At 44.3% G+C, this 26,998-nt stretch overlaps 1 protein-coding gene across 6 annotated transcripts in view; it reads right to left on the bottom strand.

The window, feature by feature from the left end:
• The window catches only part of SMC4 (structural maintenance of chromosomes 4), a 110,168-nt gene that overhangs the window by 21,630 nt on the left and 61,540 nt on the right, over positions 1-26,998 (bottom strand). For all 6 annotated transcript variants that reach the window (XM_034781629.1, XM_034781634.1, XM_034781632.1 and 3 more), the window contains 7 exons: positions 25,943-26,176; positions 12,273-12,458; positions 10,492-10,653; positions 9,969-10,194; positions 9,789-9,868; positions 3,412-3,564; positions 3,129-3,255 (listed from right to left, as the gene is read on the bottom strand). In XM_034781629.1, the coding sequence (XP_034637520.1) occupies positions 3,129-3,255; positions 3,412-3,564; positions 9,789-9,868; positions 9,969-10,194; positions 10,492-10,653; positions 12,273-12,458; positions 25,943-26,176 (1,168 nt within the window). The remainder of the gene's footprint in view (positions 1-3,128; positions 3,256-3,411; positions 3,565-9,788; positions 9,869-9,968; positions 10,195-10,491; positions 10,654-12,272; positions 12,459-25,942; positions 26,177-26,998) is intronic.

Raw genomic sequence — 26,998 nt, 5'->3', positions numbered from 1 at the left:
TAACTCCTCTGGTTATGCATCAGACCCTGGCCTATTCTAAGCTTCTGTAGCTTTGCTTGCCAGGATAGCTAACCACTTTTCTAAGTCAACTAGCTCTTCTAGCAGGATTAAATACAAAGCCTCAACCAGTTAGATATCCTTTGGCCAAGCTGGCTGCCCCTTAGTTTTCTCCAGAGGTCACAGTGATAATCTATTAAGAGTTTCAAGAATTCTAAGCAGTAGCCAAAAGTTCTCTTACTATCCAGGTGTGTAACCCACTTTCTCCAGGATGATTGTGGCTTTGTAAAGCTATCAGTGGAGACGGTGATTGAAATAAAAACCAGAAACGATCTTCGTTACAAATGTGGGGCCAGGCCCAGGAGCAGCTTTGCTCTTATAAAAAAATCTGCCAATAGTGCATCCAACTACAAGACTCCCCTATCCAAAGTAATGGCTAAGAAAGTGACAGCGTAGGAAGTGATAAGAGAGCAAGATCCGACAGACTGAAAGGGCTCTTTTGTAAGCCTATTCAAAAACAAATTCAGATGTTGGGGACCAAACAATTTATGAACAGAAGGGTACAGATTTGTAAGACCTTTAAAGAACTCTTCACAAAAGGGTGGACAAATAAATATCAAGATCTCTTTCAAAACAGTGTGATATGATGAGATAGCAGCTAAATAAATCTTAGCTGTTGCTAATCACAATTTTGTAGTTTTAAAGAAAAAGTCCAATATCATTGCATACTGGTTCAAGGCCTCTGACCTGAGAGAATCTCCAGAACAGTTTTCAGTTAGATTTCAATGGGAACTCTAGGGTACTAAGCACCTTTGAAAATCAGACCTCTTATTTAAGTGCCGACTTAGGAGCCTAATTTTAGGGTATCATAAGAACATAAAAATGGCCGTACCTGGTCAGATCAAAGGTCCATCTAGCTCAGTATCCTGTCTACTGACAGTGGCCAATGCTAGGTCCCCCAGAGGGAGTGAACCCAACAGGCAATGATCAAGTGATCTCTCTCCTGCCATCCATCTCCACCCTCTGACAGACAGAGGCTAGGGACTCCCTTCCTTACCCATCCTGGCTAATGTCCATTAACGGACTTAACGTCTATGAATTTATCCAGTTCTCTTTTAAACACTGTTATATGTTATAGTCCTAGCCTACACAACCTCCTCAGGCAAGGAGTTCCACAAGTTGACTGTGCGCTGTGTGAAGAACTTCCTTTTATTTGTTTTAAAGCTGCTGCCCATTAATTTCATTTGGTGGCCCCTAGTTCTTGTATTATGGGAACAAGTAAATAACTTTTCCTTATTTACTTTCTCTACATTACTCATGATTTTATATTCTTCTATCATATCCCCCCTTAGTCTCCTCTTTTCCAAGCTGAAAAGTCCTAGCCTCTTTAATCTCTCCTATGGGACCCGTTCCAAACCCCTAATCATTTTAGTTGCCCTTCTCTTAACCTTTTCTAATGCCAGTATATCTTTTTTGAGACGAGGAGACCACATCTATACGCAGTATTCAAGATGTGGGCGTACCATGGATTTATACAAGGGCAATAAGATACTCTCCGTCTTATCTTCTATCCCCTTTTTAATGATTCCTAACATCCAGTTTGCTTTTTTGTCCGCCGCTGCACACTGCGTGGACGTCTTCAGAGAACTATCCACAATGACTCCAAGATCTTTTTCCTGATTCGTTGTAGCTAAATTAACCCCCATCATATCGTATGTATAGTTGGAGTTATTTCTTCCAATGTGCATTACTTCACATTTATCCACATTAAATTTCATTTGCCATTTTGTTGCCCAATCACTTAGTTTTGTGAGATCTTTTTGAAGTTCTTCACAGTCTGCTTTGGTCTTAACTATCTTGAGCAGTTTAGTATCATCTGCAAACTTTGCCACCTCACTTTTTACCCCTTTCGCCAGATCATTTGTGAATAAGTTGAATAGGATTGGTCCTAGGACTGACCCTTGGGGGACACCACTTATTATCCCTCTCCATTCTGAGAATTTATCAATTTTTTGAAAATCTTACCCTAATTCTATAACAAACTTTTATTAGCTACTTAGAAGAAAAACAAGCTAGTCACTCTGTGCAAAGGAGAGGAGGCAAGTTTTCATGTCTACCCCAATTGGCAGAAGAAAAAGAACTGAGGGATGGTTAGAGGTGGGGTATTTCTATCCTCTGTTAGTAGAATATATGGATACAAAAATGTGTGCATGCTCCCAAGCTACCAATACCACTCAAAAAAAGTACTGTGGCCATCTGGACAGGCATGTCTCTCCTATAGTATGGTTCTGTGAAGGCAGTGTTATGAAAGAAAAAATATTAAAAGAAGAACTGTCAAATTTTTAATACATACTCCTTATTTTATACCAAAAACAAAAAATTACATGAAAATAATCATGCTTACTGTTTTGTTTCTTTAATTGGAAAAATGAAGGCGATGAAAGATTCCTGTATTTTAAGATACATATTTCTTCATAAATAGCAAAACTATATAATTTGTATGTATTTTATAGTGAATAGGTCTATACAAAAACAAAGAATAAAGTCCAGTGATTGTGATTAAGGCAATTCTTTATCAAGTTATGTACAAAACCATAATTTTTCTAACTTTTTGAGTCCCTATTGTCCAGGGTTGAGGCATAGTTTGCTTGCCGAAAACTATGATCTGAATTGCTTGTGATGGTGTGCACAACATCAATCATATGAAGTGTCGTGCAACTGAATTAAAGTAAAAACAACAACAAAAAAGATTTGGACTTTTTCATATTAATTTTTGGATTAATAAACCTCAACATTATTAAGAAATATCAGTAAAAATACAACACAAATTATGTTTCAACCATTTAAATGAGTTACCTACAACACAGTTTTTGGTGGTAAAGATCCTAAATTAGATGTGAAAATGAACAACTGAAAGTAACAGTAAGAAAACAGTAAGTAAAAATAGTCAGAAAAGGACTTTACCTAAAAGTATTCCTGTAAAACAACACTGGAAGAAGAGAATGTGCCTCAAAGTTTTTTTTTAAATATCATTGGCCAATCTGAACAAAACAAGCTATAAAATTCACCCCAATCGTGATTGGTAAGTGGACTTCACTATAGTTTGCATCTAGAACTAAAATAAAACATACCTTTTTTGAAAGTATTAAGGTTTTTTTCTAGTTGTTTCTGTTTGTTTTTGTCAGGAGCAGCAGCAATTACATTAGCCTCAAGTTCTTTAACCTGGACTTTCAAGTGAACTTCTTGTTCTGATAAACTCTACAAAATAGAAGACTGTTAGAATACTGTACTAAGAATGAAAGACTTTTCATGTTAGCAAGGAGTGTAGGAGCTGTCAAAGTTAATATAATGGCTATCTACTTTCAGCCTTAATTATGGAGATACTTAGCACCTCTCAGTAATAAACACAGTTACCTGGATACTCGCAGTATACTTTTCTAAAGTGTTTCTCATTTCCTGGACACACAGACGCAATTTTACTATGGCTTCTTCAAGTTTCACTTTCTCTTCTTGATACTGCATTGCTTTTATGGAATCCTTTTGCAGCTGAGATTCCATTTTATTGGCCTATAAATATAAATGTTATATAAAAGTTACTGATTACAAAAATCATTTATATAGCACCATCTCTTTAAACTGAGATGTACAACACAACAAGACCCAGACCCCAGAAAAATTTATAATCTCCTAAAAACAAAAGAAACAACAGAAAACCTGGGACAAAAGTTCAGGGAAGAACAAACAAGAAAGATTATTGCTGAGGAGACAGATTCAGACAGCAAAAGAAGAGACAGAGTAGTAATAGAAGAGGAAACTGAAGACGACTTCTTGGCAGAATGTTTGGGGCAGGGAAGAAGTTTACAAATAGGTGACACTAGAGAAGACTTGACATGGGATGGTGGTAAAAGGGTTGATGAGAAAATAGTAAACCTATTTAGAAAAGAAGATAGCCCTGAAAGGGGAAAGAATGAGGACTTGTCTACACACAGAATTGCACTGGTTTGTAATAAAGGTGTTATTTCAAGAAGATTAAGTTGAATTGGGTTAAGAGACGGTGTGGACATTTATGTCAGTTTAAACCAGGATTACTTTGGTTTGGTTTAGAGTTGATTAGGAACAGGTTTAAGACAAATCAAAACGAGCATCCCCACAAGAGGTTTTGAACAGCTGTAACTAAACTTGTGCAGATTTATCTATAGACAACCCCTTAGCTAATAAAACAGTCTTTAGTCCAAAGATTTTCTAAAAATCACTAGACAGCACAGGACCTGAGGTAGGGAATGTGCAACAAAGCCAAAGATGAGGATTTAAGGAGTAGCCAGCTTGGTGTGAGAATAATAGAGACAGCAGAATAAAACAGGGTAATTAATATGTAAAATTAAGTGCCCTAGAGTAAGGGAGCACAAGAGGCATTAAAATCAGGGAAAAAGAACGGAGAGCCAGAGAATGGTAAATAATGGCTATTTAAGGGGAAACTGAAAGAAACTCCTTATTAATTGTGGCTCTTCAGTTGGTCATCAATGTGGATCCCACTCTAGGTGCATGTGCATGAGGTTCTTGGGCAATGCATGTCTTCACATTCCCCCCACCCAAAAGCATAAAGGGAAGAGCGGCTGCAACTCTTCCCATGATAATTCAGAATCCTATACAAGAACGACTCCAAAAAAGTGGGCATGAGGTCAGGTCATGGGAGCCACACAGATGCCATATAGAACAACCTGTTATTATAAAGGTAAGTAACATTTTTTCTTCTTCAAGTATCTGTCTGTGTGGATTCCACTAAGTGATTGATCAGTAGTGTCCACCAGAAAGGTAGGACTGAGGAATCCTGACCACCACTGACTAAACACTTCCACCGTACCAAATTTGGCATCTGATCTCATGGCCAGGTCAAATGAATAAGTGTTTAAAAGTAAAGGGATTACTCCACATAGCTGCCTTGCAAGTTTCAGATATGGGGATGTTCCTGAAGCATGGAGAAGATGTAAAGTATACTCTAGTGGAGCGATCTTTAATATTTGGAGGGAGAGATTATCAACCATATGACATGTGTTATGCACTGTATATCAAATTTTGATATTCTTGGAGAAGACACAATTTGACCCTTAGAAGCACCAAAGACAGCAAAAGAAATACAAGCAGACAGTCTGAAAGACTTTGTTCGATCAAAGAACTTGAAATGTCCAAGATGTGGCGTTTATCTCCTGGGAAGGAATGGAGTTTTGGAAAGGAAACAGGTAAATAAATAAATTGGTTCCAATAAAAGTCTGACACAACTTTGGGAATAAATTTGGGATGATGTCAACACCACCTCATTTCTGTGGAATGTTGAGTAAACGTTAGTCCTGAGAGCTTCCAGTTTGCTGACCTTTCTGGCTGAAGTAATGGCAACTAAAAAGTCTGTCTTGAGAGTAAAGCGGTATAAATAACATTCAGAAAGGAGCTCATAAGGGTGGCTCCATAAGGCTTGTAAGGACAATACTGAGATCCCATGTCCGAGGTTCTCCTATCACTAGGGGGTGAATGTGTAGCTGAGAAGAAAAGAAAAAAAGAAAAAGAAAAAAAAATGAACATGACTACAAGGGAGAGTGGTATACTGATAATGTTCCAAGATGGACTGTGATGTAATAGAATGTGAATTCAAATTGTAGTCAAGAATTTTGGGTGTAGGGGCCTTCAAAGCGATCCAGGTTGCGTTGGACAGCCTAAATCAAAATATTTTCAATATAAGAGGAATAAGTCTTCCTTGTGGAGAGTTTTCTACTTTGTAGAAGAACCTCTTATACTTGTATCTCTTGTTTCTGCTGGTATGACACAACCAGCCAAAATCCAGACTGTTACACATAGTGACCTCACATCTTGATGAAGTATCTGCCCTCAGTTCTGATATCATGTTTAGACAGTCTGAAAGTGGTGTGGAAGGCTGAATAGGCATTTTGAAATCTGTCAGCCAGAATTGTTTCGACCAATACAGAGCTATCAGGATCAGCGTAGCTATATTCTGTCTGACTTTACATATAACTCTCAGAATCAAAGGAATCTGTGGAAATGCATATGAACCTTGATCCCATGGTTATGAGGAAGGAATCCTATAATGATGCTTGATGTGTGCCTCTTCTGGAAGAAGAGGTTGGACTTTTGCATTGTCTTATATGGTGAACAAATCTACTGATGAAATATTGGCTTGATGGAAGTCTTCAGAGATCACTCATGGTTGGCAATGGATTGTCTGCTCAGGAAGTCTGCTAGGTTACTGTTGACTCCTGAAAAATGGAGAACAACTGGCATTATCCCATGTTGTTGACAGCCTCTTGACACACGGGTGATGAGAAGGCACCTCCTTGTTTATAGAGGAAATTACCATTGCTGAAGGTAGGTAGATGCCTCCTGCCTGGATTGCCCCTGATATTGACAGGGCTTATGATTTGGGGTTGAGGTGAAGATGTCCAAAGAATGGAGTCAGGTTTCAGAGTGGTAGCCGTGTTAGTCTGTATCAGCAAAAAGAATGAGGAGTACTTGTGGCACCTTAGAGACTAACAAATTTATTTGGGCATAAGCTTTCGTGGGCTAAAACCCACTTCATCAGATGCAACAATGGAGTGTAACCCTGGAATAGTTAAGAGAGTGCAGTATATCAGTCATGCATGTGTGCACTAAATAATTCTGTGCCCTTGAAGGGTAAATCCTCAGTTGACTTTACACTTCTCTCAGAATGCCAGAGGCCTGAAGCCACAAAACTCTGCACATAGTTACTACAGTGGCCATAGATCAAGCCTCCATGTCTGCTGTAGCCATGGCTGCCTACAGCAATGTTTTCGTTACTAGCTGATCCTCTGAAATGGTGCTTTTCAACTCCTCTATTAAGTCTTGTGGGAGTTTAGTTAGAAAGGAGGGTAATTTTGCAGTTACAAATTGTTAATTACCAGGCCTTTTTTGCAGCAATGTTGATGAATAGATCTTTCTTTCAAATAAATCTAGTTCCTGAGGGTCTTTGTCTTTTGGGTTGCTCTTAGTAAGCCATACTGGTTCAGATCAATGGTCTATCTAGCCCAGTATCTTTTCTTCCAACAGTGGTCAGTGCCAGGTACTTCAGAGGGAGTGAACTGATCAGGGCAATTATCGAGTGATCCATCCTGTGGTCCAGTCCCAGTGTTTGACAGTCAGAGGCTTAGGGTCACCCAAAACATAGGGCTGCATCCCTGATTATCTTGGCTAATAGCAATTGATGGATCTATCTTCCATGAACTTGTCTAATTCTTTTTTGAAACCAGTTATATTTTTGGCCTTCACATCCCCTAGCTATGAATTCCACAGGTGACTGTACATTGTGTGAAGTAGTACTTCTTCTGGTTTGTTGTAAACCTGCAGCCTATTAATTTCCCTATAATGTATTATGAAGGGGTAAATAACATTTCCCTATTCATTTTATCCATACAATTCATGATTTTATAGACCTCTGTCATATCCCCCCTTAGTCTTTCTAAGCTGAATGGTCCCAATATTTTTAATCTCTTCTCATATGGAAGCAGTTCCATACCCTTAATAATTTTTGTTGCCCTTCTCTGTACTTTTTCCTATTCTGATATATATATATATATATATATTTTAGATGGGGCATACCAGAGACTTGTATAGTTGCATTATATTTTGTCTTATCTATCCCTTTCCTAATGGCTTCTAACATTCTGTTAGCTTTTTTGACTGCCATTGCACATTGAGCAGATGTTTTCAGAGAACTATCCAGGATGACTCTTTCTTGAGTGGTAACAGCTAATTTAGACCCCATCATATTGTATGTATAGTTGGTATTATGATGAACAATGTGCATTATATTGCATTATCAAATTGAATTTCATCTGCTATTTTGTTGCCAGTCATTCATTTTGAGAGATCCCCTTGTAATTCTTCACAGTCTGCTTTGGACTTCGCTATCTTGAATAATTTTGTATCATCTGCAAACTTTGCCACCTCACTGTTTACCCCTTTTCCCACAAGTTGAACAGCACTGGTCCCAGTACAGATCCTGGGCAGACCCCATTTTTTACCACTCCTCACTGTGGAAAACAGACCATTACTGCTCCTTGTCATAAATATAAAGGAAAGGGTAAGCACCTTTCTGTATACAATACTATAAATTCCCTCCTGGCCAGAGGCACAAAATCCTTTTACCTGTAAAGGGTTAAGAAGCTCAGGTAAACTAGCTGGTACCTGACAAAAAGGACCAATAAGACGACAAGATACTTTCAAATCTGGGGAGGGGGAAAAGGCTTTGTTTTGTCCGTTCTTTGTCTGTCTGTTCTGTGTGCTTGTCAGAGACAGATCAAGAAGGCAAGCAATCCAACTCAATTAGAATTAGTAAGTAATAATAAGGAAATGCGTTAGCCTACTTTTATTTTTGGCTTGTGATTTTCCTTGTCTAGAGGGAGGTTTATCCCTGGATTTGTAACTTTAAGGTTTTGCCTAGAGGGGAGATCCTCTATGTTCTTGAGTCTTTTGTTATTCTGTAAAGTACTTATCATCCCGATTATACAGAGGTAATTCTTTTACCTTTTCTTTAATTAAAATTCTTCTTTTAAGAACCGGATTGTTTTTTCATTATTTTAAGATCCAAGGGGTTTGGGTCTGTGTTCATCTGTACCAATTTGTGAGGATATATTCTCAAGCCTCCCCAGGAAAGGGGATGTAGGGCTTGGGGGATTATTCTCAAGCCTGCCCAGGAAAAGGGGTGTAGGGGCTTGGGGGGATATTTGGGGAAGGTAGGGCTCCAAGTGGCCCTCCGTAATTATTTGTTTAAATCACTTGGTGGTGGCAGCGTTACTTAATCCAAGGAGTTTTTAACCTAAGCTGGTAGAAATAAGCTTAGGGGTCTTCATGCGGGTCCCCACATCTGTACCCTAAAGTTCAGAGTGGGGAGGGAACCCTGACACTCCCCTTTGTTTCCTATCTTCTAACCAGTTACTGATCCATGAGAGGACCTTCCCTCTTATCCCATGACTACTTACTTTGCTTAAGAGCCTTTGGTCAGGGACACTGTCAAAGTCCAAGTACACTATATCTACTGGATACCCTTAGTCCACGTTAGTGGACATCCTCAGTGAATTCTAATAGAATGATTTCCCTTTACAAAAGCCTTGTTGACTTTTCCCCAACATATTGTGTTCATCTACATATCTGATAATTCTGTTCTTTACTATAGTTTCAACCGATTTGCCTGGTTGTGAAGTTAGTCTGGTTGGTCTTTTTGTGGACTGCAGAAATCTTGAACAAACTGCATTGCAGAATTAGAACGTAAACCTAAAAAATTTAAGCTCCTGTGTGGCCTCCCAAGGCAATATAAACTGTTTTCCTGAACAACAGTTCCTTATTTTCAGTTCTTCCCATGCACTCGTTTCTTCTTTCAATCAATTGCCTAGCCATTATAGGTGAAGACTAATAATCTACCAATAAGCAGAAATAAGGTGTCACATGTACACATGCATATAAAATCAGTGTAACATCTATAAACACAGTGTAACAGTGGAATGAGACAGAACAAAATTCTTATAAAGTTAAAGTACATTATGCAACTATCAATGTGGTTTGAAATACTCTAATACAAATCTCATTAACAGTATCAGGTTTATTTAGTCTTTTCCAGAAAGCTATAGCATTGATTGATAAGTAATATTTAAGCAATGCTGATTTCCTCTGCACAATATTTGTATATAAAACAGTCTAAATAAAATCAGGCAGTGTAAATATCGGAGAGGAATTTTGAAGAAACACTTTTCTATGTGCAATTATGAACTAACCTCTTCTTCTGAAATTTCAACCACGACGGAGGATCCCATTCTACCCTTCATTACGTTACGTCCACCTCCGCTCATTGTTCCTAAAGTAGGATAGGGAAAAGAAGTTAGCAAGCTAATTTCAATTTGCTATCCAACAATAAAACCGTGAAGATATAAATTTAGTTATGTATTTTTAAATACCTGACTGTTCTACGATCTGTCCTTGCAAAGTTACAACTCTCCATCTTTTGTCCTTTTGGAATGCTACTCTGATAGCCTGATCCAAGTTATTGGCTACTAGAGTATCACGTAATGCAAAGTAAAAGGCATGGCGAATCTTCTCATCTTTTACTTTCACCACGTCAAAGAGACGAGGAGTGTTTTCTGGAGTCTGAATTTTATTCATACTTTTTTCCCATACTCTCATCTATATGGAAGAAGAGGAATCTCAGAATAAGTTAGAACAACGTTTTAACACTCTAAGGTGAACTAATGCCTCTGAGTGTACACAGTAGTTCCCTAGCACTATACTGTTGCCACATTCCTCAGAATGCCAGTGGACATCAAATAATGTTACCAAAGAGAAGTCTGCTCACTTGCAAGATAAAAAACCCAAGAGATCGATTATTATATTGGCATATACAATAAGATATTTGTTCAGAATGGCCTATAATATAGGGGGGGAGTCAAAAGTCTAACTTATTTCCAGAAAACCAATACTTACTTTGTCCAAGGCTATAAATGTGGCAACTCCAATTCCTTGACTCTTCAAAAAATTCACACATTCCTGAGCTGTATCAATTGTATCTACAACAATGTAGTCTAAGGCACCACAAGACGATGAGATAGCCACGTCATACTTTTCATCAATAGCTCCCAAGTCTCCCTAGTAATTGACATATAAAGCAGAGAGGCAGTTATGTTGATCAGTATGGTAATTAACAGTACTAACCATCTTTTCTAGGTACTAGTAGAGAGAAGACAAAAAAACATGTTAACACAACCTGAAATGTATGAATTTTATGTATACCTGACATCATTTTCTCATCCAGTTTTCAGAGTTCAGAATGTTTGTGAAATGTAGAAAGTTAACCTTTATTCAGAACTCACAATGTCATCTGTGCTACAGATCACTATTTACAGTTTTCTAATGTGCACACTATTAAGGTAGTGCAAATACTCAGTACTTGTATAGCAGTTTTTGTGTTAAAAACAATGTACAGACATCTGATTAATTAAAGGAGTAATGATTTATATTCCAGACAGAAAGATAATTTAGCATGGAGTATCAGACTAAAGTTTTAGTGAGTCAGTGTGGCCTAGTGGACAGAGCACTGTCAGGGACTTGGGAGAGCTGGGTTCCATTCCCTGTTTTGCACTGGCCTGTTGGGTGACCTTGGGCAAATCAGTTTACCTTTGTGCCTTCGTTTCCCCATCTGTGAACTGGGGATAATGATATGGTTCAAAGTGCATTAAGATCTGCAGGTAAAAGCACTATATAAGAGCTAGGTATTAGTATTTAATCACTGCTCCATCACCTTCTGTATGACTTGAGAGAACTATTTAACCTGCCTCAGTTTCACCATTTCTGAAATAGAGAAGATAATCCTCAAATGGGGGTTACATTGCTTATATTATCTTTACAGTGGTTTGAATATATGTGTTAATGGAAAATTTACTACCTGATTTCCTCCCCCTTGGTATTGACATCTCTGCCAACACATTGAGGGGTGGTGTCTTTTACTACAGTGATCAGATGCATTTTCAATGTCAATTCTACATGTTAGAAATATTTCTGCCATTATTTTAAAATGGCTTTAAGAAGTCTGTTCCATCAGATTGTTTTGTAATTGCTAACACAATGAATTACAATGTAATGTTTGAGCACTGTCCTCCTCCACCCCATTGCAACCTCCAAAGTATGGGGCTATCATAGTGGGGCAGGAAGAGGGCATGGCCAGGCCACAGTGGGTTCTATCATAGGCAAGTGGCTTTGGTTAGAGTAGATCAAAGGCTGCCCTTATGCTGGGTCAATTGTAAATTGGACCAGAGAATCAAGAAGTTGTAACTGGTTTCCTGAAAACCCTCAGCCTTCTGTATTGTGTGGATTTTGACACAAGAATGAGTCCAAGCAATTAATTTTAACAAGTTAACATATAAAATACCAAGTATTTGTAAGATTCCTAACTTTGTTGTAGTGAGTTTTGATTAATAGTTGACAGAAAGTATTAGGAGTTTGGAGTTCTGCTACTGGCTTTTTCACTTCTTCAGTGAGAGTCTCCCCCAGGGTCACAGTATTTGAGCTGGACTCCCTGTTTAACGGGAATTGTAACAGGCTTACATAAATGGGTAAAATGCTTTGAGATCCTTGGATATAAGTCCATATGGGAGTGCAAAATATTATATTGTATGGTTCATTTAGTTAGGACAATTCCAATAAGAGTAATGACACCTGTAAAGTATAAAAGCCTGTTTGTTAATGATACATTAATTCTTAAACTTTACCAGTCTTCCATATATTCCAGGAATTTTTCCAGATTTCTTCTGCTGAAGTAGAGCATCAAGAACCTTTCCTCGACTGCGATTTATTGCCAAAGAACTTTTTGCTTCTTCTACCTTCTGACGTAGCTCTCGAACAAGGTTCTTAGTGTCCATTTCCTCTCTTCCAAGTTTCACAAGCTCATTCTCTTTCTAACAATTGTTAAAAAAGGTTAATAGAAAATATTCATGTCTGAAAATCTCAGAAGCAGTCTAATGTATTTAAAGTTCAGGCATGCTTATATTAATGATTGTATAACAAAAGTTAATAAAGAGTAAAATCATCAACCATAAGATATCAGAAATAGCAAACCTTTAGCGTTGAGTAAACAATGAATGGAAATGTATTTTTTATTCAAACAGCTACTTCTAAAATTAAATGGAAAAATACATTGTACTTTATAATGTGTACTTTCTGACAAAGTTTTAAGAGAAGCTATATATTTAGGTTGGCATTTTCCAAGGGGTCTAAGGGAGCTGGATGCCGAGTTCATTTAGGCTTCTTGGAAAATCCCAGCCTTAACCAGAAAAACAAATAGAAAATATAGCATATGTGCAATCTGAGTTAATTAATGATGGCACTGAAATCTTAAATTAAAATCAAGAAGTGCAAACAGTTATACAAACTTAAAATTACATCAAGATTGTTGATTTCCAGAGCTTAATGTCAGCATTTAAGTAATCCCAAAAATGTGTTGAAGTTCAAACTTCACTGAGATGAAAGTGTTTCAATCTTTGCCACTGCTTGTTTGGAGATAAATTTCTGTTTGTTTACATAAGGGTTATTTCTTTGCAGCTGAAATAAAGGTCTAAAATTTCTAAAACTTGCAGAATATTGTACAATGCAGCAGTATATTAGAAACATTATTATTTTTCTACTTCCCATAGTTAAGAATTTTTGGGGACTCATTTTACTGCGCACATTTAAATGTTCAATAAAAACATCCTTCATGGAAGCTATACTAGCACCATTTGAGAGCACCACCCTCCCTTGCCAACCCCCTTCTCTGGATCAACAATCACCCTCATGTCTGACAGCTGAGCAAGAAGAAAGATGGTACGAGGTCATTGTTTGTTGAATTCTTAGCACATGGTACCAATCACGTTTAGACACTTAATTTCTACCACCCTGTCCAATCAAAAAAATGTTAGTAGTCCTCAGTGAGGACCACATCCATATTAAGGTTCAAGTTTAGCCCCTTACAAATAGAAAATAAATGGTAACTTTTAGATAAACTAAAGAATTTTTAACTCAAACATCCAGGCATGGGAGAAGTTTAACTCTGAACAGAGACCAACCTTAGAAAATGTCAGCTGAATAAGTAAATGTTTCAGGAAAGCTATGTAAAGTCAGGTTAATACAGTGAATACTATTTTGCAAGGTTAGCTACAGTAGGAACTATTAGGTGACCGATATAACGGAAATTATCCTACCTTTTTTCCCTGCACCTTCATTTTCACAAATTATTTTCTCAAAATTTAAAAAGTTCTCAAAGTACACCTCTACCCTGATATAACGCAGCCCGATATAACATGAACTTGGATATAATGCGGTAAAGCAGTGCTCCCGCGGGTGGGACTGCGCACTCCGGCGGATCAAAGCAAGTTCGATATAACGCGGTTTCACCTATAACGCAGTAAGATTTTTTGGCTCCCAAGGACAGCGTTATATCAGGGTAGAGGTGTAGTTTTCAAATGTTGTCTAGTCCCATTATATGTTAAAGTGGCAATACTATAGCAACTGTTTGGGAGGCAATGACTAAAACAAATGAACAATGTTTTAACAGAGACAAACTGGGTGAGGTAATAATATCCTTTATGGGATCGCCTTCTGTTGGAGAGAGAGACAAACTTTTGAGCTTATACAGAACTCTTTTTTCAGGTCTGAGAAATGTAATCAGAGCGTCACAACTAAGTACAAGATGGAACAGCACAAGTAGTTAACACACATTTCAAGGGACCATTCAAGGTGAAGTTAATGGGTCACTTTACCTTGAACGGTTCCTTGAAATATGTATTCACAACTTATGCTAAACAACCTGTTCCACCTGGTATTTAGTGACGTCACTCTGGGTATGTCTACGCTGCAATTAAAAACTTGCAGCTGGCCTGTGCCAGCGGACTTGGGCTCATGGGGATCAAGCTATGGAGCTGTTTAATTGCAGTGTAGATGTTTGGGTTCAGGCTGAAACCTGGGCTCTAGGACTCTGCAACAACCCCTTAGCCCGAGTCAGCTGGCATAGGCCAGCCATGGGTTTTAAATTGCACCGTAGACATTCTGTCTGAGTACATTCCCCAGACCTGAAGAAGAGCTCTGTAAGTTCGAAAGCTTGTCTCTCATCAACAGAAGTTATTACTTCACACACCTTGTCTCTCTAATATCCTCGGACCAACACAGCTACAACAATAATAGTGTTTTAATAAACTTTCTGAATTTACATTTAGGCCGAGAATAAAGATAAATTATCTAGAAGGGGTGGGCTTTTTTTTTGAAAGTTACCCTTTGGGTTAAAATTTTTCGTGTTTGTTTAGGACCTAATAAGTTGTTTCTCAAGCTCTGGGTAAATTTCTGTTTGGTGGTTTGAGAAGGAAGGCTTATGTATTAACTAGGTTCTCAGGTTAAAAAAGAAAACAAGATGTTTCACAACTCCAAAATTTTGTATTGACTTAGCCCTTAATGAGAACAAGTGTATTTGACACACATGAAAAATTGTATTTAGGAATAATAAAATTGTGTTAGGTGTAAATGAATACATATGAATGTGCAGTCATGCTTTTTTCTTCAATTTTACTTTTGAAGTAAAACTCTTTGTGGCAACAGCAGAGATGATGAAAGGCTTACTGGTTTCAGCCCAGAGAATCTCATTGTGGATAACCTCTGGCTGGAAATACTACTTAAGAGGCCTGAGCTCTCATGAAGTGAGCGGTCAAGATGGCCAGAAGTGAGACATTCACCTTTCATAGCATGCCCAAATACAAGAGGTTATCCAGGATGAGATTCTCTGGGCTGAAACTGGTAGGCCTTTCATCCTCTTTGCTGCTGCCACAAAGAGTTATGTGGATCTGCAGAATGGTTTAGTCTTCTCGATGTCAAGGTGAGGGCACGCCTAACACCCAATGAGTGAAGTTGTCGCTCTTCTGAATTCTTGTGAGACTTCGGGACGAAGACACACAGGAAAATGGCCTGGTTCCTAATAGCAGGAAGGCTGGATGTGGGCACAGTGGGACCTTGTCCTTAAAGAACACTGTGTACGGTGCTGTCATGTAAGGGTCCTGATTTCAGAGATCCTTCTGGCTGAGGTAATTGCTACCACAACAGCGACCTTCCAGGAAAGCAGCAGCAGAGGGCACAACCATAGCGGTTCAAAGGGAGGGCCTGCAAGTTTCAATAGTACCAGGTTTAAATTCCATGGAGGAATCGGATTGTGAACCTGAGGGTAAAGTCTCTCCAACTCTTTAAGAAAGCAAATTGTCATCATCTTGTGAGAGAAAACTGACCTATTGCCCACTTAGCAAGGTAGGTAGCCCTAGTGGATGGCTTCCTCCTACCCAGTAAGACCTGTCGAACTTAGTCTGAACAGACTTGCTCCTCTCAGTTCAGCCATGTAAATTCCATGCAGTTAGGTGAAGGAACCTCAGGCCTGAGTAGAGTAAATGGCCGTGGTCTTGCAAAAAATGGTAGTGGTAGTGCTACTGATAAGTCTAGCACCATGCCGAACCAGTGTTGGCGTGGCCATGGCAGGACTATAAGAATAATTCTCCCCTTGTCCAGCTTGATTTTCAGAAGGACCGTGTGAACTAGAGGAACTGGAGGAAATATGTAGAGTAGGAGCTCTGTCCATGGAAGCAAGAAGGCATTGAAAAAGGAGCCCAGGCTGTGCCCGCACAGTGAGTAAAACTGCTGGCATTTCCTGTTCTGCTTGGTCAAGAACAAGTCTTCCTGGGCACATCCTGACCTTTGGAAGATGAACCTGGTGACCTCTGGTTGAAGGGACCACTCATGGTGAGAGGAGAAGGATCTGCTTGGATGATCTGCCAGGGTGTTCCAGGCTCCCGGAAGATGTGAAGCCTCAAGGTGGGTGGAGTGCTTCACACAGAATTCCAATAGATGGATGGCCTCCTGACAGAGGGCAGAGGAGCATGCTGCCCCCTGCTTACTGATGTAGAACATGACCATGGTGTTGTCCATAGCCCTTGAACTACCTTGCCTGCGATGTGGGGAAGGAAGACTTGGCAAGCCAAGTGGATTGCTCTGAGCTCTGAGGCAATTGAGGTGGGCAATTGAGAACGACAAAGGGAATGCCTGCCATTACTGACCCAGAGTCCTGTCTATTCCACAGTAGGTGTGTGTGCTCGCCACGTGCACCGGTGCTGCAAGTTTTTCCTCTTAGCAGTACCCGTAGTGGAGGAGCACCGCTGCGACCCCTGGAATGGCGGCTCTATATCACGCAATAAGGGGAGCTGCGCACTCCCCTTCCCCACCCAGTTCCTTCTTGCCAGACAACTCCGACAGAGGGGAAGGAGGGCGGGGTGTGGAAATAGATAGGAGCAACACATCTTGAAGAACGCCAGTTACGTAACACAGGTAACTGTCCTTTCTTCTTCGAGTGATTGCTCCTGTGTATTCCACAGTAGGTGACTCCAAGCTATATCTGATGAAGATGGGCAGGAGTTTAAAGGTTATCGGGACGGAGTACCGCCCTATCAAACCCAGCGTCATCCCATGCCTGGGAGACGATCGCATAGTCAGAGGAAAAAGTGTGAACAGAGGACCATGTGGCAGCCCTACATATGTCCTGGATAGGGACATGGGCTACATAGGCGGCCGATGAGGCTTGAGCTCTCGTAGAATGGGCCTTTACGATAGGAGGCAGGGGAACCCCAGCCAAGTTGTAACACGTGCGTATGCACGAGGTGATCCAGCAGAAAAGGTACTGGGTAGAGACCGGTTGCCCTCTCATACGCTCGGCTGACACAACGAACAGTTGTGAGGATTTCCTGAATGGCCTGGTCCTGTCACGGTAAAAGGCCAGTGCCCTACGTACGTCTAGCGTGTGTAGGCAGTGCTCCTCGGTGGAGGAATGGGGCTTAGGACAGAGTACTGGTGGGAAAATGTCCTGATCCATATGAAAGGCAGAGACCACCTTGGGGAGAAATGCAGGGTGTGGGCGAAGCTGGACCATATCCCTATGGAAGACCATATACGGGGGTTCCGAGGTCAAGGCCCTAAGCTCCGAGACCCGACGGGCTGAGGTGATAACCACCAAGAAAGCCACTTTCCAGGACAGGTGGAACCATGAACATGTGGCCAAGGGCTCAAAGGGAGGACCTGTGAGGCGGGATAGCACTAGGTTCAGATCCCATTGCGGGACCGTGGCCCTGGTGTACGGAAACGTACGGTCTAGTCCCTTCAAAAAGTGAGAGGTCATCTCATGGGAAAAAAAAAACGAGTGATCCTGCACCGGAGGGTGAAAAGCTGAAATGCTCGCTAAATGTACCCTAATGGAGGCCGGAGCTAGACCTTGGGTCCTAAGGGACAGGAGGTAATCTAGAATAAGTTGGAGGGATGCAGATGATGGGAAAGCGCCCTGCTCCCCCGCCTACCTAGAAAACCTAACCCATTTGGCCAGGTATGTCAGTTGTGTGGACGGTTTTCTGCTCTCCAGCAGAATTCTCTGGACATCCTGCGAACACCTTCACTCCTCCTCATTTAACCATGGAGCAGCAACGCTGCCAAGTGAAGCGCGGCTAGGTTGGGATGGAGGAGGCATCCCCTCTCCTGGGAGAGGAGATCCGGGCGAAGCGGCAGCCTCCAAGGGAGGGCCGCTAACAGTTGCGGGAGGGTCCCGTACCAATACTGGCGGGCCCAATCCGGGGCTATGAATATGACCCTCGACTTGTCTGCCTTTACCTTCTGCAGTACTTTGTCGATCAGTGGAAATGGTGGAAAGGCATAGAACAGTTGGCCGTACCACTGGAGGAGGAATGTGTCTGAGATTGCCCCCTTTTCTGCCCCTGACCTGGAGCAGAACTGGGGGCAGAGACGACGGTAGCGGTAGCAAAGAGGTCCCCACTCTCGGAAGAGTTGCCGAGTGACTTCCCAGTGGAATGACCACTCGTTCAGGTGGGAGAAGACCCTGCTGAGGCGATCGGCTCGCGTATTGCGCGTGCCGGATAAGTGAAAAGCTCTCAGAGAGATATCGTGGGCTATGCAGAATTCCCATAGGTCCAGGGCTTCCAAGGAGCGCATGCCCCCTTGTCTGTTGATGTAATACATCGCGCCCGTATTGTCCGTGAGGACTCTGACCATCTTTCCCCGTATGTGCCAGCTGAAAGCTATGCATGCCAGGCGCACAGCCCTGAGTTCCCTGACGTTTATGTGCAGGGACAATTCTGAGGTCGACCATCTGCCCCGGGTTTGGAAGCTCCCCGCATGGGCTCCCTACCCCAGGTCCGAGGCGTCTGACACCAGATCTAGTGAAGGAGAGGTCTCTCGGAAGGGGATCCCTTGTAACATGTTGCCCGGGAGGGACCACTATTGCATGTCGGCCACTACGTTGGGAGGTAACTTGACAACCTTGTCCAGGCCATCCCTGGCCTGGGAATATTGGGAGGCCAGCCAGAGTTGGAGAGGCCTCATTCTGAGCCTGGCATGTCGTACCACGGAGGTGCATGCTGCCATGTGGCCCAAAAGTTGAAGGCACACCTTTGCCATCGTCACGGGGAAGGCCGTGACTGAGGCTATGAGGCTTTTGAGCGTCTCGAATCTGTCCAGGTGGCGAGGCCAAAGGGAAGGACCGTAAACTGGTAGTGGTCCCGTCCCACCAGGAAGCGGAGGAAGTGCCTGTGATCCTCAAAAATATGTATGTGGAAATACGCATCCTGGAGGTCCAGGGCTGCGAACCAATCCCCCAGGTCTAGGGACGGAATAATAGAGACCAGGGAAACCATACGGAACTTGTAATGGACCATAAACTGGTTGAGGTTCCGCAGGTCGAGGATGGGCCTGAGCCCATCTTTTGCCTTTGAGATCAGGAAATATCGGGTAGTTAAAAACTCTGCCCTGGAATTCCAGAGGTACATTCTCCACCGCGCCCAGGGTTAGGAGGCACGTCACCTCCTGGTCTAGAAGGAGGGCATGCTCCGGGCCCCCGGGGACCTCCAGGGGCGGAGGGTGTTGGAGGGGGGCCGAAATGAACTGCACCATGTAGCCCTTGAAAATGGTGCTGAGGACCTACTGGTCCAACGTTATACAGGACCACTGCACTCGGAAGGCAGATAAACGGTTGCAGAACACAAACTTTATTAACTGGGGGGCTTCCCTGGCAACAGGCCCGGTGGCCCCCCTCTTCCCCTGCCTCTTGCCCTTGGCGGGCCCAGGTCGCAGGGCTGAGCGGGACAGGTGCTGGGACCTGCATCTCTGCTCCCTCAGCCTCTTAGGCGGGGGCTCATAGCTACCTCTAGCTGGAGGAACCGAGGTCTGTGGCCTGGGTTTGTCCTTAGCGGTGGGACATATAGGCCCAGAGTTTGCAGGGTGGTGCGGGAGTCCTTCATCCCGTGTAGACAGGTGTCTGACTGATCTGCAAACAGGGCCTTCCTGTCGAAAGGCAAGTCCCGCATGAGGGACTAGGACTCCGTGGACAAAGGCCATTGAACAGGCTGTTGTATCTGCCGTGTCTGAAGCCTCTTGGAGGGCCGCTTTCGCAGTGCCTTTGTCGACCAAAGCTCTGAACTCCTTCTTGTCCTTTTCCTGAAGAGGAGGTTCAAACTTTGGCAGAGACCCCCACAAGTTAAAATCATACCGGCTCAGGAGGGCTTGGTGATTTGCCACCCTGAGCTGGAAGCTCGCTGATGAATAAACCTTCCTGCCGAAGGTATCCAGTCTCCTGGCGTCTTTATCCCTGGGGGTGGGCACGGATTGGCCAGGCCTCTCTCGGTGGATTACAGACTCCACCACCAGAGAGTTGGGTGCCGGGTGACAGTACAAATATTCATGCCCCTTTGCTGGCACAAAGTACTTTCTCTCCGCCTTTTTAGAAATAGGCGCCAAGGATGCCAGGGTTTGCCAAAGCAAAGTCGAGATATTGGCCACCCCTTGGTGGAGAGGTAGGGCCACACGGCCCGGTGCCAAGGAGGACAAGACATTGAGCAACGTGTCTGACGGCTCCTCCATCTCCTCAGCCTGGAGATGGAGATTCGAGGTGACCCGCCTAAGGGGCTCCTGGTGAGCCTTAAAATCTTCCTGCAAGGCGGGTGGTGACACCGCAATGGATTCCTCCGGTGCCAGTGATGGGACCGGATCTGCCCCAGGGCATCAGGCGGTACCAGTGGTTCCACCCCCAAGTCCGAGCCCGGGTGCGGTGCCGGTTGACTTTTCGCAGTGCCGAGGTGGGGCCGTCGAATGTACCTGCGATGCCCCGGCCACCGAACAGGGTCTTGCCGGTGCTGGTAGTTGGGGCCAAGGTGCTCACTGACACCACTGCCCTTGCCAGGGTGCCCTTTGCCAGTGCCCCACTTGGGGACCTAGCAGAGCCACTTGATCATGCGGGACGGCGCAGCCCGGGGATGAGCGGCTGGGTGCCAAAGCCAGAGTCGCTGAAGAGTGCACGGTGCCGTTTGAGTGACGGGAGCATCCATGGCCGTTTGGTGCCGGCCTCCAGATTTAGATTTCGATGAAGACGACCTGTACCCGTCAGAGGTACTGCTTCCAGATTCCTCACGGCGACCATGGCTACGACACCTGCTCCTACGACTCCGGTAGGAAGGGGAGCGTCGACGACTCGTCTCGGTGCCTGAGACCCCTCCGGGTAGTGGAGGACCCTCGGGACTCCCTCTCAGGCGAATCGGCCAACGGAGTGGAAGTCTGATGTGGGCTATGAGATGGCCTCGCCGAATGGGTAGGCACCTCATCCTCGGAGCAGGGACTATGCTGGACCGGGGAGGGTTGATGAGCTCCCAGCGGCGGCTTCCCTCGGGAGCGAGGGGCTGTCTTGGGCCGTGTGCCTGGCCCTGGAAGGGCAAGGATGTCACGTGGTGCTTTAGCTGCCTCCGGCGTTGACGGTATTCTCATCACAAGAGAGGCACGCGTGGACGGGACCGGACTACTCCGCTCAGCACGAGTCAGAAGTCTGGGTCCCGAGGGGGATTGTGGGCTGCCCAACTCGGGTGCAGCCTCACCTCTGTCCTTCTCTCGGCGCCGCTGAGTCTTCCCTTGCTTCTTAGCGGGGGAGCGGTGCCGACTGGTTGAGTCGGGTCGGCATGTCGGTACCATGCCAACTCCATTAATAGGGCCCGGAGACGAATATCCCTTTCACATTTCGTTCTTGGTTTGAACGATCTGCAAATTTTACAACGCTCACTTATGTGTGAGTCTCGCCCAGACAGCGAAGACACTGAGTGTGTGGGTCACTTCTGGGCATAGAACTGCGACAGGAGTCGCACGACTTGAAGCCTGGGGCATGAGGCATGCCCCGAGCCAGGCAACTAACTAGAGAATCAGACTACTAAGAAGACTTGTACTATTAAGGCTAGAAGCGCTGCAGCAGAGCTGGAGCACAACGTTCCGACTACCTTCACTGGCGGCAAGAAGGAACTGAGGGTGGTAGTGGTGGTGGGAGTGTGCAGCTCCCCATATAGCGTGATATAGAGGCGCCACTCCAGGGGTGCTCCCCCACTACGGGTACTGCTAAGGGAAAAACTTCTGGCACCGGTGCACGTGGCGAGCATGCACACCTACTGTGGAATACACAGGAGCAATCACTCGAAGAACCACCTCAGTTTCTTGAAATAACCCGTTGAAGCGATGCATGTCCAGGATGGGTCGAAGACCCCCGTTGGCCTTTGGGATTAGGAAATATTGGGAGTAAAACCCCTTCCCCTCTCAATCTTTGAGGTACCTCTTCCACAGCCCGCACCTGCAGGAGGATCTGCACCTTCTGATCTAGGAACTGCTCGTGAGAAGGGTCCCTGAAGAGGGATAGGGATGGCAGTGGGAGAGGAGGGGTGGCTGAGAACTGAAGGATATAACTGTCCACCACTGTATTTAGCACCCAGCGGTACAATTTAATGTGGGACCATGCCAGGTTGATGTGGGAAAGTCAGTCCAAAAACAAAGGGGAGGTCAGGATCCAAGGTGGGAACTGGTATAGCACCCTCAAAAGGCATGTTTGCATCCACTGGAGTATCTATGCGACCTCAGCAGTGAGGATGGGAGTGACTGACAATGCTTGTAACCTCTGTCTTTTGTACAGATCCTATCTCAGTGGTGAAGTCGAGAAACGGGCTGGTCGTTGAGGCCAGAAGTGCTTCCTTGCAATGGACGGAGCATAGAGGCCCAAGGACCTGAGGGTAGCCCTTGAGCCTTTCAGACCTTGGAATCTTCGACAAGGAGTCTTCGAAAGGGAGGTCCTGGATTAGCTGCTGGACCTCGAGGTCACCCCAAGGACTGTAGCCAAGAGCATCACCTCATGGACACTGCAGCGGCCATCAGCCTGGCTGCTGTGTCAGCTAAGTCGAGTGATGCCTGGAGAGAGGCTCTTGCAACATTCTTACCTCTCCTCTAAGAGGGCAGAGAATTCCTGCCTTGAGTCCTGAGGCATGAAGTCTTTAAATTTGGACAAGGAATCCCACAAGTTGTAATTGTATCTCCCCAGCAGGGCTTGCTGGTTTGAGATAAGTAGCTGAAGACCACTTGTGGAATAAACCTTCCTCCCAAACAGAAAGAGTTTCTTTGCATCCTTCTGTTTGGGGGTAGCACTTGTTTGGCCCTGTCAATCCCTCTCATTGGCCGCCGATACAACTAGGAACCCAGGAGGGGTATAACAGTATAGGTACTCATATCTGTTGGCTGGCACATAATATTTCTTCTCTGCCCCCTTCAAAGGCAGAGGGAGGGAGAGAGAGAAGATGGGGTCTGCCAGAGGGCTTTGACTGGACCCATTTACCGCCTCGTTAATGGGTAGGGCCCACCTTAGATGGTGCTGCTGCAGCCAGAATGTCAATGAAGCTATGGAAGGATTCTTTGAGCTCCTCAATCTTTAGCCCCAGGTTAGACCTATCTGCTTCAGAAACTCCTGATGGACTCTGAAGTCATCTTGTGTCAGCGAGCCAGTTGGTCCCCAGATGGCCTTGTCTGGGGAAGAGGAAGAAGAGGCCTGTACCAGAGGCCTTCCTCTTCTTCAGCCTAAATTACCTTCCTGGGGTCCAGATCCTGCGTATCGGTATCGGGTTTGGTACCAGAGTGGTCCGGTACCCAGTGGAGCTGGGGCACTCCTCTCAGAAGCAATCAAGTTTGATTGGTGAGAAGATAGACCAGACAAGCTACCAGGGGGAAACCCCCATGCATTCCAGAATGGCCATTGCATAGGCCACTGTCCAGGTACTGGCAGGGGGACCCACACCGAGGTTCTGAAACACATAGGATAGGTACTGGTGGTGGCTCTTGGGTTGAGTGTAGGGCTCCACCTCTGGTTCAGACCACGAGTCCTCCTGAGGTGAGCACAGGGGAGCGGTACCCCTCCCCTCACTTCTGTTGTTTGGTGCCGAGGGCCTGTGGACCAATGGTGGACCGGAGATGACCTTAGAGGAAAGGAGGGTCGGCTTGCACCTAGAAGGTGCTGAAGATTTCAGTGCTGGGAAGGAGCTCAGAGCACCATGCTCTCTCCTGCTTGTGCTTATTGGAGCTGGCAGTTGTCCCATCGGAGACAGTGGTACCGGGAACGATAAGTCCCTGGCCACCGAAAAGGCCTCTGGAGTTGAAGGCACCACAATTTCACTGGCACCTTGATGATTTCCCAATGTTGGAGGGAAATCTTGCATCAGACTCAATGGTGCTGCCACAGGACTGGAAGTAGAGAAGTGGTCTAAGTTGAGTTTTATTCCACTGCCTTGGCTTTGCTTGCCTTTCTATCGGTGTGCTGCTTTTTATGCTTCTTCCTCAGCATCAGAGATGGAGCATGGTGCTGGGATGCATGTGGTACCACAGGAGCACTTTGCATCGAGGGAGAAGTGCTTGGTGCTGAATCTGAGTTACTTAGACCTCCTTCGGAGCCAAGAGCAGCTTCAATTAGGATAGCTTTCAGTTTGCTCTCTGTCATCCTTTGTACGAGGCTTAAAGTCCTGACAAATTAGACAGAGCGCTCTCATGTGAGTTTCCCTCAGACACTTCAGACAACTGGAGTGCAGGTCACTCACCCGCATAGGCTTACCACAGGAGGCAGAAGGTGTGAAGCCTGGGGACTGGGGCATGCCAGGCCCCAAGGGCAAAGGAAGTCCCTCAACGATAAGGGAGGGGTTCTAACTAGCTACACTAGTACTATTTAAAATATTTACAGTACAACTATACTAAGACTAAGTAACTAAGATACAGAGAAGAAAAAACATTGAAAATGTCTTGCTGAAGTAAGAGGAGTTGTTCCAGCAACCATTACGGGCGGTTAGAAGGAACTGAGAGAGTGCAGGGCCAGTGGTGCCCCTTATACCAGCACATAAGTGCACAGCACCAGAGAGTGCTAGAGCCAGCACAACAGGTGCCACTAAAGGAAAAATCTCCAGCAATGGTGCACACAATGCATGCACACCTAACATGGAATGGACATGAGCAAGCACTAGAAGAAGCACAACCCATAGGAGACTACAGCTCATTTTCCCATAGCTGCATTGGCTCTTAAGTTTTAATAGTAGTTAAAGAAACTTTTGCTACTAAATTAAACAAATATAACTCAGTGTGTGTAGGGAGTACAAAGATCTATCGATTATGATGGGATCTATTTCCACGTTTTTCAGAGTGCAACTAAACTTAAATATATGTATAGAGACACAACATAAGGGGTGGGCAAACTTTTTGGCCCGAGGACCACATTGGGGTTGCAAAACTGTATGAAGGGCTGGGTAGGAAGGCTGTGCCTCTCCAAATAGCCTGGCCCCTGCCCCCTATTCACTCCCTCCCACTTCCCACCTCCTGACTGTCCCGACCCATCCAACCCCCGCTGCTCCTTGTCCCCTAACCACCCCCTCGACTGCAACGCCTATCCAACCCCGCTGTTCCCAGTCCCCTGACTGCTCTGACCCCTATCCACACCCCTGCCCCTTGACAGGCCCCCCAGAATCCCACCCCTATCCAACCTCCCCCACCCCTTCCCGTGACCCCTATCCACATCCCTGTCCCTGCCAGGCCCCACTGGAACTGGACGCTTATCCAGCGCCGCCCCTCTCCCCCCCCCCGACCACCCCCCAGAACCTCTGCCCCATCCAACTGCCCCTTGCTTCCTGTCCCCTAACTGCCCCTCGGGACTCCCTGCCCCTTATCCAGCCTCCCCACTCCTGCCCCCTTACCATGCTGCTCAGAGCAGCATATCTGGCAGCCATGCCGCCCGGTAGGAGCCAGACACGGCGCCGCACTGTCCGGCAGGAGTGTGTAACCCTGCCGCCCAGAGCGCTACCCATGTGGCGGAATGGCTGCAGGGGAGGCAGGACAATGGGGGAGGGGCCTGGAGCTAGCCTCTCTGGCCGAGAAGGACGGTCCTGCGCGCCGGATGTGGCCCGTGGGCCATAGGTTGCCCACCTCTGGACTACATCATAAAAATGAAACAGCTTCTGAATCAATGATTCTTAAATGAAATATGAAACTTAAGTCTAACCTGCTTTAGTTCCTGTTCAGCTTGAGGTAATTTTGTATTTAGCTCTTTGATACCAACTATCCTTTCCTTAAGGGTTCCTGAAGTTGTCTTTAGAGCCTCTTTTGTTTTATTTAACTGAGACACCGCTGTATTATGGTGACTGAGGTAGATATCAAGTTCCGATTGGGCTACATCCATCTTAGAACGTGCTTCATTCACTGTTTTGCTGAACTCCATAAGTTCTTTTTCTTTGCCCTGTAGAAATGGACAGTACATTACATTAGAAATAATTAAAATAAAGAAACTGAAAACTGGGGGGATGACTGAGCTGCGTAAGGTAATATATTATATGTATAGCTGAGTGAGAAGCAGCAGCAGAGGAGAGGTGGCAGGCTCTTAATCTCTTGAACAGAAAGATATGGTGAATTTGGCATAAATGGGCTCAGTTAAATAAAAACGGGTACCCTATTGTCATAGTAGAAATCTGAATTGTGAATTTTGATGACAATCAGGAAGAACATATAAACCACAATCACTGCTAGATATCCATTCCCATCGCATCTTGGAATTGGGTCCAGTAATGTACTAAAGTGAAGTAAGGCATTTTGCTCTAATTAAATCAGAGTGATGTGGAAGCCACTGTTGTTTTTCCATACCAGCTTTATTCCAGTTACTCAACTGGCCAAAAAACAAAAACAAAAACAAAAAAAAACTTAAAGAGATAGATGCTCTTCATGAATTAAACAGACAAACTGCATGGAGGTTTTCAAATACAAGAAAGAGAACAAAGATTATATAGCATAAAGCCAACTTCACACCCAGACAAGTTTTAAACAAAAATTACAGAATAATAGCTAATTACTGTAGTATTAATTAGGTGTTGAAATTTTTTTGACCAGCTCTCTTCAAATACTTTGACAGAAGAGTTTTCTGCTGGAAAATACAGTTTAGCTGAAATCCATACATATCATAGAAACAGGTCCATCTCAATTGCATTTAATAGCAGAAAGTTAAAACAATTCATTTTGGTATGGTAAAATGTTTCATTTTGACTACAATAATTTTCAGCATTATTGA

Source organism: Trachemys scripta, chromosome 9 (assembly GCF_013100865.1).
Source record: "Trachemys scripta elegans isolate TJP31775 chromosome 9, CAS_Tse_1.0, whole genome shotgun sequence".
In the NCBI taxonomy this organism is placed as follows: Eukaryota; Metazoa; Chordata; order Testudines; family Emydidae; genus Trachemys; species Trachemys scripta.
Note: the sequence above shows the minus strand (reverse complement) of the source record. Positions and strands in the feature narration are given on the sequence as shown.